The sequence below is a fragment of the Delphinapterus leucas genome, chromosome 10 (assembly GCF_059928025.1).
Source record: "Delphinapterus leucas isolate spDelLeu-1000000601 "Yukka" chromosome 10, BTC_Dleu_Yukka2, whole genome shotgun sequence".
Classification (NCBI taxonomy): domain Eukaryota; kingdom Metazoa; phylum Chordata; class Mammalia; order Artiodactyla; family Monodontidae; genus Delphinapterus; species Delphinapterus leucas.
This window is the reverse complement of record NC_143138.1, coordinates 38752622-38764827: the sequence shown is the minus strand read 5'-3', so window position 1 is coordinate 38764827 and position 12206 is coordinate 38752622. Positions and strand designations below refer to the sequence as shown.

Here is a 12206-nt window from a genome sequence, read left to right as displayed (position 1 = left end):
GGCTACAAAAACATTTAGTTGATTTAGTTAATGGGTTTTTAACGGCTGTAGTAATTGAGTGAGGCAACTCTGGGGCATTTGCTGTGAAGAATTCTATTTCTTACTGAAGAATAAATAATCATTGGATGAGTGTTACAACAGCGTGACTAATGTCTGAAATTACCATTTTCCTAAAAATGCTTCTATAAACTTTCAAAAGTAGCAATGTTTGCAGTTACTATAAATCAAGCTTTGGAAGTCCCCAAAATAAAGACTGCTTTCCTTTAAGGGAAAAAAATTGCAATTTTCTTACATGAGGGCATAGTGCATTTCACTTAAGCATTGCTATAGTTTATACTCAGTCTCCTTGTCTGTTTCGTGAAAAGTACTGTTAAGTAAACTGGATTTCTGTCAACTCCCTGGCATTTCCCTTAAATTTATTAAATCTGAAGAAAGGATACTGGAAATAATGTTGTAGGCCTGGTGCTTCCTAGAGGGCTGAGGCCAGGTGTGGGCATCCAGCAGGGTTCCCAGGTTGTTTATCTCAGTCCTTAAGAACAAGAAATGCATGTTGGGATGGTGGTATTTTAGATTTAATCAAAGCACCCTCTAATTTACTAAAGAAAAAGTTCTATAACTTTGGGAGGTAAGGATCCTTCATTACTAAGACAAAGCCCATGCTTTCTAGTAAAACAAAAGAAACACCCCAGAATGTTAACAGAATTTCTCTCTAGGGAATGGAAGTACAGGAGATTTCTTTTTTTTCCACCCCACTTTTCTGTATTTTATAATTTTCATTAAAGAGCAAGTATTATTTTTACAATGAGAAGCTGTATTTTAACAAATTTATAAGATAACACAAAATTAATTAAAGCATGAGTCTCCTTTGATTATATTAAGTCCAATATTCAGAGCATTGGATAGAGTTTTTAGAAAGACTTTGTCTCAATTTGGGGGAATAATTAGCCCTATACTAAATGGTGCTCTAGTCTCACCTAACAAAGCATAAAAGTCATACCTGAAGTGATCAAACTGTTTCCAAGTAATTTAACCATTTCCCAGAACAAAACTCAAGATTTTTCTTGGTGCTTACTCAGATGGACACTTGATCCACAGTAGCTGTGGCTCCTCTACTCATCCTTGGTCCGTTGGGAGACTCGTGTTTATCCCACTTAATCTCAATGTCCAGCTCAAATGTCATTTCTTCTCAGTAGTTTTCCCTGACCCACATTCTTTCTAACCCTTCCTGTCATCTGTATTTCTATAGCACTTTACCTCTCATTATTATCACCTTTTCGTTTAGTAGGCATGACACTCTCTCCCCGCATGTTTGTAGCCTGGGAGCTCCTTGAGGGCAGATATCATATTCTATTCATTCTTTTATCATAGTGTGGTGGATTAAAAATGGCCATAAATTATTTTCTCTTCAAGAAGTGGAGTGTATTTGCCTTCACATTGAATCATGGCTGGCCTTGTCACGTACTTTGATCTGTGGAATGTGGCAGGTGACATGCTGCCTTGAGCTGCTGTGTGAAGTCCAGGTACCCCCCCAGAGAGACTGTGTGGAGAGAGAGATGGCTGCCTGGCCAGCCTCCAGCCCTTCCAGCCATCCCAGCTGAGATGTCGAGACTTGTGAGTAAACCCATCTTCAATTTCTAGCCCCAGGTGAATCTCTAGATGACTGCGTCTTCATGAATGGGCCTAGCTAAACCCAGCCCAGATTGCAGAATAATGAACAAATGCATGACTATTGTTTTAAGCCACTAAATTTTGGGTGGATTGTCCTGCAGTAATAGATTACGGAAACACAGAGTATCTGGGGTATGGTGAGTCTTCCAGTAAGTGTTTATCGAATTAAATTTATTTTTGTATTTATTTATTTATTTTGGCTGCACCATGCGGCATGCAGGATCTTAGTTCCCCTACTAGGGATCGAACCTGTGTCTCCTGAATTGGGAGTGTGGGGTCTTAACCACTGGACCACCAGGGAAGTCCCAAATTAAATTTAATTGTAAGAGACCGGATGGGTAAAATTGGTCCAGATGACCCTCATGGTCCTTTTTAGCACTGAGATTCTATAATCTCAAGACCCTTAATGACCTTGGATTATGCCATTACTTCCTTTATTTCTACCTATAAATGAGAGTTGAATCTAGATATAATACAGTTAAGTCCTTGGGCATCTTAGTCCATTTGGGCTGCTATAACAAAATACCATAGACTGGGTGGCTTATAAACAACAGAAATTTATTTCTCACAGTTCTGGAGGCTGGGAAGTCCAAGATCAAAGTGCTGGCAGATTAGATGTCTGGTGAGAACCCACTTTCTGGTTCATAGATGGCTGTCTCCTTGCTGTGTCCTCATATAGTGGAAGGGAGGAGGGATCTCTCTGAGGCCTCTTTTTTTTTTTTTTTTTTTTTGCAGTACGTGGGCCTCTCACTGTTGTGGCCTCTCCCGTTGCGGAGCACAGGCTCCGGACGCGCAGGCTCAGCGGCCATGGCTCACGGGCCCAGCCGCTCCGCGGCATGTGGGATCTTCCCGGACCGGGGCACGAACCCGAGTCCCCTGCATCGGCAGGCGGACTCTTAACCACTGCGCCACCAGGGAAGCCCTCTGAGGCTTCTTTTATAAGGGCACTGATCCCACTAATAATTGTAAGAGTGACCTAATCACCTCCCAAAGGACCCATCTCCTAATACCATTATCTTGGGGATTAGGATTTCAACATGTGAATTTTGGGTGACACAAATATTTAGACCATAATATTCCATCTCTGGTTCCCCAAACTTCATGTCCTTCTCACATATCATCAACTCAAAGGTCTAAGTCCAAAGTCTCATCTAACTGTCATCTAAATCAGATATGGGTAAGATCAAGTTACAATCCATTGGGCTTTGTGACATTTAATGTATTAATATTTAGAGACAGCACCTAGGGTCACCTATTTTGACCAATCTCTTTTCCAAACCCAGTTTTCTGCAGTTGTATTGACTTAACTTAATTTCTTATATGTGAAAATCATGCCCCATAACCCATTTACTGTAGAACATAAACTACTTTGAGAGTTTTTCAGTAATGGAGAAAAATACTCTTTCAGATCTGGCCTATACTAGTTTTTTAGTCTTTAAAATTTTTCTCCAGTTTCTTATTAGAGATATAAAATCTGCAATGATGACCATGCAATGAAAAGTGAGCTAACCAATCCAAACCATGGCATTTTGTAAAGTTTGAAATGTCTTAGAATTTCAGGCAATCTGCATTTTGGAAGAAGACACGGCCTTTGAATTGTTACTTACTTTATCCTTTCTTTAATGCTGAACTGTTTACAATCAATTGACCATTTTTCTTCATCTTATTATTTCAGGAGGGGATGGATGCTATGGATTTATGAAGAATATGCTTTAAAGATAGGCTATACTCCAAGCATCAGGTTGGTCTTTCTGAGGTCATGCATGAAAATCAAGATTTAGCTATGTTGCAGTTATAACAGAAAAGTCCGAAGTCTAAACTCTACCAGACTCTCAGAAGCCATTGGTTCTGTGTTTAAATACCTTCCTCTGATGGAAATGTGGGAATGGAAGGGAGCTGGAGTGAGAGGGCGGCAGCCCACAGAAACGGCTCTCTGTGCACTTCCTAGTCTCCTGTTTTAAATGTGAAATGTTTTCTTGGTTTTGAAACACTTCTGTGCTTGTTCCTGCCACCCCGACAGCCTGGTTTGAACCAGTTTCTGGTTGAGACCTTGGTGCCATGGTAATCACCCTTAGGCTCCATCTGGCTGTGTCCCTGGGTGCCCAGCTTCTGTACTTACCCATGGTTACCACTCTTGGTCCCCCGTTTGGTTCTGCCCTCCTAGCAGTCATTGGAACCTACTTTCAGTCTAGCTCTTTCTCATCTTTCAGATGCAAGGTCATTGTCATTACCATAGGAAGAGTTTCCTTGACACCCAAGATAGGTTCAGGTCCTCCTGATGTATGCCCTCTTTGTTTCCTGTATTTTACCGTCAAGGTACTTATCACAATTTATAATTATCTTTGTCATCTATTCTGCTTATTTTTGTGTCTTCAGCACCTGGGACAGTGGCTGGCACATAGTAGGAGTTCAATAAATGTGTTGAGTAAACATGAACAAATGAAGCTTGTAACTTGGGCTCCCCCACCTCTTTTAGGGTACAATTGTATATGACCTTGGGCTAGTTACAAAACTTATGTCTCGCTTTACGCGTGTGTAAAGTAGGGAGGGATAGTATTGTTTCATTTACCCCACAGTCCGGGGTGCTGTGTATATAGCAGATGCTTAGTAAATGTTTGTAGAATGAATAAATGCACCTGTTGTCTCTGTGATAAGAGACACTTATGTTAAGAAGTATTTCTTTCACCTAACAGGTGAGAGAAGTTGATTTTCCAAGCAAGGGGACTCTTGTCTACTGAGTGGGAAATAAAATTCAGTATTCCCAATGCCTTTGCCCAGGGGTTTATATTTCTCTTCAGGTTGTACCTTAATACTAGATTTTTTTTTTTAATGGAGGAGGGGAAATTTTTTTAAATGAATTTGGACCAAACTAGTGATTTGATTGACTTTTCCAGTTCCTAAGGGGTTGGTGTCTGTCACAGATTTTAACTGTTTGGTCCACCAAGAGTACAGATCCTAGATTGCCTGGATCTTAAAAACCTATAAGAAAGAAGCAACAGTGAATGTGAATGTGAAGACCAGGGGGAGCCCTATAGAGCTAACATTCTCATTGGGTGGTACAGCTTACTGGTCTTCTGAAACACTGTCAGGATAAGATCCTGACCTTGGAGTGATGGCAAAAGTGCTTTTAGCCTAACAGTTCTTTGTACTACAAGCCTTCACAGGCTGGCCTAACTTTTTTTTTTTTTTTTTTTCCGCACTGCACGACATTTGGGATCTCAGTTCCCCGACCAGGGATCAAACCCACACCCCCTGCACTGGAAGCGCAAAGTCTTAACCACTGGACCACCAGGGAAGTCCCAGCCCGGCCTAACTTAACCTATTTACCCCCTATTTCCCACTGCAGCAGTGCAGTGAAGATAACATATAAAGTACAAATGCTACGCAGTTTTTCTTTTTCATGCTCATCTCTTCCCCACTGTGTCTACCTACTTCTGGGATTTCTTCCACCTGACATTTCCTTCGGCATACAAAATACAGAAAAGGTAGAAGAAGCAGGAAGGGTCCAAATGTAACTAGAGTTATGTATTTTATTTGAGCCTCGTCTCTTTAGAGAAAGGGGAACACAGATGAGAGGAATAAGTTAGAGATGGTCTAAAAAAAAAAAAAGCACAGAGGTGAGGGGTGTGAAGAAGGAAATCCTTCAGTGGAACATCTGCTGAAGGTGAAACGAAGTGAACCTGGATAAGGAATTCAGAGATAATTCTTGGTGTTTAGTATTGTGATCTGGGAGTGAGATCCCAGCACTGAGGAAGGAGGAAGGCCAACAGGTGGAGGAGTCCCAAAGCAAGTACTGCTAGTTTGTAACTAGCCTACGTCTCCAGACCAAGTGGCCCCATTTGGGTGGGGAGGATTTGCTGAGGGAATCTGACCCCTTATTCCTAGCTCATCTACAAGGTATCCTCACTGGCGTTGCTCTGGGATGTAAGTGAATTCATAAGCTGATGCCTCCTCTCTACTGACTGTGTCCTAGGCTGAGTCTGAGGTGGGGACTGGGGAGTTATAAACTGATATAGAGGCTAGTACTGCTGCTGAGAGCTTGGCCTGGATGTGGGCTCAGGCTTGGTCTCTGTCTCTGGATCCAGCTCAGATTCAGGCTCCAGCTCTGACTCAGGCTCCATCTCGTGATCCAGGTCTAGGTCTGGATCTAGCCCAGTCTCTTGTTCTGACTCCTGCATGGGATACAGATCAAAGTCTAGCTCTGATTCCTCCTCTGTTACTGGGTCCTGGAGTATGGTGAAGGCTGGACTTTTACTTCTGGGGGCTTCTATAAGACGGTTACTCATTTTATGTTTTGATTCTTCTTTCTGAAATACACACAATTAGATGGGTTAAAACTTCCCAATTAGATTTAATTTTTGAACAGTCAAGGAATTTCAGAATACAGTAGGACTTAAGGTACCAGAAAGCATGGGTTCCTGGCAAAGTAGAAAATATTTCTGGCCTAAATTTGCTTTTCATCTCCTTGCACCCTCTGGTTCCTCAGCTACTTACCATGCTTCAGGCTCAATCAATCCATAACTTCCAATTTCTCTAGTTTTTGTAGCCAGCCTGGATTTCATGGTCAACCATTTAAATAACAATGGTCTGGTCAGCATTCCTGGACATCTTGTCTTCTTGATTTTACTTGTCTTTCCAACCCCCTAATGTAATCCTCAGCAGGCCCTTCATGACCTGGCCTCCTGCTATCTTCTTTAGCTTTATCTCTGTCTATAGTCCCCACCTTTTGCTCTAGCCATAGAGTTAGACTGGCAGATCTTTACGTCTGCTAGTTCATCAGTTTTATTATCCATCCCAAGGGTGGTGGTGGGGGGGATTCTAAAGGGATAGCTAAGAGAGATATTTAAAATATTTATTAATTGGTATGGCACTGGCACTAACCAAACCTGCTGTAAAAAGATCCTTGAGTCCTCTGCTGGGTTGGGTAACCCCTCTTCAGTTGGGAAAGGATCCTGAATGACACGCAGATGCCATGGCAGTGTGGGAACCTGGGACTCAGGTTTACTGCTATTTACCAACTGGTAAGGGAACCTTTCAACATTTCAAATTCTGGGACAGCCACACTCAAAAACCTTTCCTGGATGTTGCTCATCTCTATCTGATTAGGTGTCTCCTCCCACCTCACCACCACACCACTCCCCACCCCGATGCTTCACATCATCCAACCTTGTCTGTTTCTGAGTAGGCTTCTTGTATCACTGTCTCCAATTCGTCCACATTTAACTCGGAGGACTCTGGCAACTTCCTTGACAAAGCAAATAGCACAGCATCGTGGAGGGTGAGGAACAGCTGGGCCTTGGTGATGCCAGTGTCAAAGAAATCATTCTTCTCAAGTACCCTGATCACAGAAGCTACAAACCAAACCGGGAACACACACAGGGTCAGACATCTGGGGAGGAGAGGATCCAGGATACAAAACACAGCCCTCTTCATAAGATGAAAGATACTCACAGTGACACCCTGCAATGAGCACCAAGATGTTGGCGTTTTGGAAAGCATTGAACATCTGTGGGGAGAGAGTAAGCCAGTTTTAGAGATCTTCACACTCAGTAGAGGAAAGGGCCTTTTAATTAAATGAGTTTTAAAACTTCTTTGTCTGGGGTATATGTGCCTTTGCATCCCCACCCCATTCAGCTCTGTAAACATTTGATGAGTGAACTGCTTTATGTCAGGAAATGCCTAAAGTGCCAGAATACAAAAGAGAATCAGATGGTCTTGGGTGGGGAGTGAGAGGGAGGGTTGCCCATGGCCTTAAGTGGGGAAACAGTTCACATAAAGAGATAAATGTTCACATGAGGACAGTGCTAGGATAGACACAGGCACAGGTGTGATGGGGACACACTGGACGGGCCTCATGAACAATCATATCTTGGTATTATTGCTTAGTGTTTGCACGTGGCCTCCTTCTCTCTGGAGTCCACTAAGCAGAGGTGGCAAAATGTGGCCCAGAGATGGTCAAGTGATATAGTTGGGAAAGGTATTCAGGAACCCTGAGGATCATATTCAGTGCTGCTCTGCAAAGTTGTATTTGAATTTAGTAAAACATCAGACACTGACCCCAAGTATATACTTCAGCCTATATATATATATATATATATATATATATATATGCTCTGGAGCTATAAATCTTAATGTTCAATTCAAAAGAAGTCACCATTCACCTTAATACTCAAAGACACAACAGGTTCCAAACCTGGGCACTAAGTTGGAGTGTCAAAAGAAACAAAACAGACAGACTCTACTTCTTTCACTACCGAGGGGAAACAAGAAAGTCATTCTGGATCATACAGTAAATCATAAAGTTATTTGGTAAAGAGCCACTATAGACATGCTCTAAATGACAAGCAATGGGAGACTGAAATATCGTGAATTAAGAAGAAGCTTAAATGGAGTGGTTGTCTCTAATAAGAACAACTACTGGGATTTTTCTTAGTGGGTTCAAGTTTTCAATTATAAAGTAAACAAAACATAATGACTTCCTCCAACAAGGCGGGATACAACAAAGCAAACAGCACAGCGTCGTGGAGGGTGAGGAACAGCTGGGTCTTGGTGATGCCGGTGTCAAAGAAATCATTCTTCTCAAATGCTCTGGCCACAGAAGCTACAAACCAAACCCGAACACACACAGAGCCAGACACCTGGGGGGAAACCTGCCTTTTTAAAGTGTGAGGGTGTACCGTGAATCTCTGAAGCCTGCAAAGTTAAGGTGCCGGACATTGCCTCAATGATGGGGCTGGAGCAGAAAGTCATCAACGTAGGCCAGGTTGATGGAAGGGTTATGCCAAGGACCAGAACATATGGTGCCTCCAAAAAATGGAAGACGAGAGGAGAGAGGAAAGGATGGCCCAATTATACTACAGAACAGGGGGAAGAGTGATATAATGTCAGAGGCTTTAAGTTCCAGGGCTGGACAGGCCCCTTCCTAGCTGCGAGCACAGGACACTTAGGGGGAAATATGGCTTGTCTCTCAGGGCTGTTGTGAGAACTAAATGAGATAGTGTATATAAATGTGCTCAACTCAGTCTGGCATGTAAGAGGCATTCGATAGTGTAGTCAATGAAATCTAAAACTACAGCGACAGTGTAAGACTGGGAGAAGAGAATACAGCCCAGTAGTACAACCTAAGATGGAAAAGCCCCAAAGATAAGACATTATCAAGTATATTTGAGCCTGCAAATGGATTGGGGGTGGGGTGTTGGTGGGGAGAGGGTCTCATGGATGGGACAGACCTTAATGTAAATCTCTTCTAAGCCTCTCATTTTATAGATGAGGAAACCAAGTGCAATTTATTAAGTTACCTCGGGTCTGATGGACAGTGAGTGGTAGTAAAGCCAGGACAAAGCACAAATCCACAGACCACCAATCAGAGTTCTTTCTGCGATGACAAGCTTCCTATTGCCTTAGACCAAAGAGGAGCTGGACTCACTTAAGACAGAATCATATTCACTTAGGAATAAGACATAGGATAAAATATTTATAAATATTTTGTTAAAATGGAATCTGAGGATACAAGAAGGAAAGTCAGCCAAAGGAGCATATCTCATAAAAAGGTGGGGGGGTGGGGGACGGACAGTGGTTAAGAATCACCTGCCAATGCAGGGGACATGGGTTCAAGCCCTGGTCCGGGAAGATCCCACATGCCACTGAGCAACTAAGGCCGTGCGCCATAACTACTGGGCCTGTGCTCTAGAGCCTGTGCCACAACTACTGAAGCCCGCGCACCTAGAGCCCATGCTCCGCAACAAGAGAGGCCACTGCAATGAGAAGCCCACGCACCACAACAAAGAGTAGCCCCTGCTCGCCGCAGCTAGAGAAAGCCCGCGCGCAGCAACAAAGACCCAACGCCGTCAAAAATAAATTAATTAAATAAATTTTTAAAAAATGTGGGTGCAGTTACAGCCAGGAAGCGAGTGGGTTCAGGATGTGTAAACCTGAGCCATCGCCAGCAGGAGCAAGAGTGAGATAGAGGACTAAAAACTGAGATAAGCTGGCTTGAAAAAAAAAGACACTGAGACATTAAATATGTCTTTAATGTCTCATACTTATGAGACATTAAACAATAAAGCCAATATGGTTAGTTGTGCACCTAAACTGTCCATATTGTACAAGAAGGAGAGAAATGAAATCTGTCTGAGAAACCAGAAAGTGGGAGAGAAGCCAGGACTGAGGGAACATAGCTTTGAAGGAAAAATCTTTCCTGCCCTTTTCACCCAAAGATGCAGGCAATGAAGAAGGAACTGGGGAAGATCCTTACAGGTACCGGACCGGGTGGCCCCACACTTGGGGTGTCATTTCATCACAACTTCTTCAAACCTGGGTGCCTTTTACAGCAGCTGAATAGTGGAGAATTCCTTGTGAACTTTCTTCTGTAGCATTTGAACCTATTCCTTGACATTTTTTGTAACTAACTCCCAGGATACGCTGGGAGTTGCTGGGTGTGGCACAGATTGCTGTTTCAATGGTGTTAAGAGTTTCCTATTTTTCAGTCCTTGAGAAATAATATGCCATGGTTAGGGAACCAACCCTAGTTTAGTAAATCAGGGTTGATTCATTTTCTTTTTATTCTGGTTGACCTTAAACTGTCTTTGGTGCTCAAGTTCCTAGTGGCCTAGGAGTCACAGAGCAGCTAACCAGTGACTAACAGGATTCAATCAGGATCAGGGCTGGGATGGTGGTGGTAGGAGGGGGTCAGGGCTCTTGTGAAAGTCTCCTTAGTACTTACCTGTCTTAGTATGACCAAAGCCTGTGCATCCACAAGATGTACCATGGAGAAGTCCAGGATGATGGTGTGGATGCTGGGTAGAAGAGATGAAGTCGAGTAAGGCAGGAGTGTTCTACCCCCAACCTGAGTTTCAGAAGCATCAGGGAGTGTGATCGACATGCTCCTAGAGGGGTCATCAGAAAGCCAAACTTTCTCCACCTCCTTGTAGTTTGGATTTCTCTGGAATGTGCAAGATGTTATGTACGGTACTTGGTCATCGGACATAGTCTGGCTTGTGTCCATGATTTTGAAACGTGAGCAGCGGACCAGGTTAATGGAGGACGAGTCGAGGTCCCCTTTACTTTCAAATCGTTCTGTGTAAACAACCTGGGATGACAGAGTTAGGGGAGGACTATGATAAGACTCAAACAAGCCTGGAAGCATTTGCAACTATGCTGTTTCTATCTACTAACTCACTTCCCTCTCTCTTGGAAAACTCCGCAGACTATGCATTATACCTTTTTTCCTTAGATGTCTCACTGTCACTTCCAGCTTGTGACTAAAACCAAGTTCATCTTTCCTGATCCTCACCACTCAGAGCCACCCCTCCCGACTTCCCCACATGCGTCAGTGACATTATCATTGTCTTAGTGAGGCAGACTTTAAGTCATCTTTGATTTATTCCTTTCCCTCATCCCTGGATTCTAATTAGTCTCCCGCACCTACTAGAACTTTGAAGTATTTCTTCCATCAGTCCCTTTTCTCAACACCTCCTTCTTTTATCAATGAAACTGTCTTCTGTCACATTTCCTTAAGGAGACAAAAGGTACTTGAGTGTGGCTGTCTTTACCTTTCACTCCTTTCATGCTCCTAATAGGCCTATGTCGCTTAAGGACAGGACCAAGCACCGGGAATACAATGGCATGAAAGATGTGAATGCTGACTCTGCAGTCACAGGGACCAGATTCTACTTGGGGAGAGGGCACGTGTCCATTTAAAGGATGAATAACAACCTAAATGGACAAGAACTGTAAGGCATGTGGGAAAATGAAGAGTTCATTTGCTAGAGTGGTATACTTTGGGGTGATGTTTCTTTAAGAAAAATCTGTTGTTCTAATAATGTTGCTTGTGAACGACAAGCAACATTGTTGCTTGTTGCTTTTCTATTTAAAAATAGAAAAAAAATGTAAAGATTAAAACTAACAAGGTAGTATATATTGTATTGCTAAAAAAAAAAGTGCTGTGGACAAATGATAATATTACAGTTCAAAGGAGAGAGGTGCTCCCCAAGCCTTGACAGTCACTGAGGCCAGGCCTTTGGGGGACAGCTGAGCACTGGCTCAGTGTTGGGGAGATGCAAGGTCCTTCAAGCAGAAGAAACCTCTGAGAGCCTCCCCTTTCTCTCTGTCTACTCTATACTCTTTCAAGAGCTTTCATAATCCACTCCCGCCGGGTCTGCCTGAACTTACTGCCCAAGCCAAGCCTCTTACTCTGAGGATCCCATGCTTATTTCTACCTCAGTGTCTTTGTCCAAGCCTATTCACGGACTGGGAGTCCTTCTTTTTCCTACCTGACATAAATCCAAATTTCTCTCTCCTGCCCAGCTTAAGTCCATTACTACTGTGAAGTTTCCCTGCCTTTTTGAGTTCATGCCAAAATCTCTTTAACTGAAGTCTTAGAGTGGTTAGAATATAAACACATGATTTAGAACACAACAGTACTGCATGGTATGGTTTACCATCTTATTTCATCAGTTTTAAGATGCACCATTACTTTTTGTACTGTCAAGAAACAAACAAAACACTGCAAATTAAACTATAATAATGCCATCAATTGT

The 12206-nt window shown here is 42.8% G+C and overlaps 1 protein-coding gene across 1 annotated transcript in view; it reads right to left on the bottom strand.

Annotated features, from left to right (window-relative positions):
- Positions 1-5549: 5549 nt before the first annotated feature.
- The window catches only part of SLC26A8 (solute carrier family 26 member 8), a 70260-nt gene continuing 63603 nt past the window's right edge, over positions 5550-12206 (bottom strand). Inside the window, 4 exon segments of the mRNA XM_022581739.3 lie at positions 5550-5975; positions 6835-7019; positions 7120-7174; positions 10391-10756. Of these exon segments, the coding sequence (XP_022437447.2) occupies positions 5550-5975; positions 6835-7019; positions 7120-7174; positions 10391-10756 (1032 nt within the window).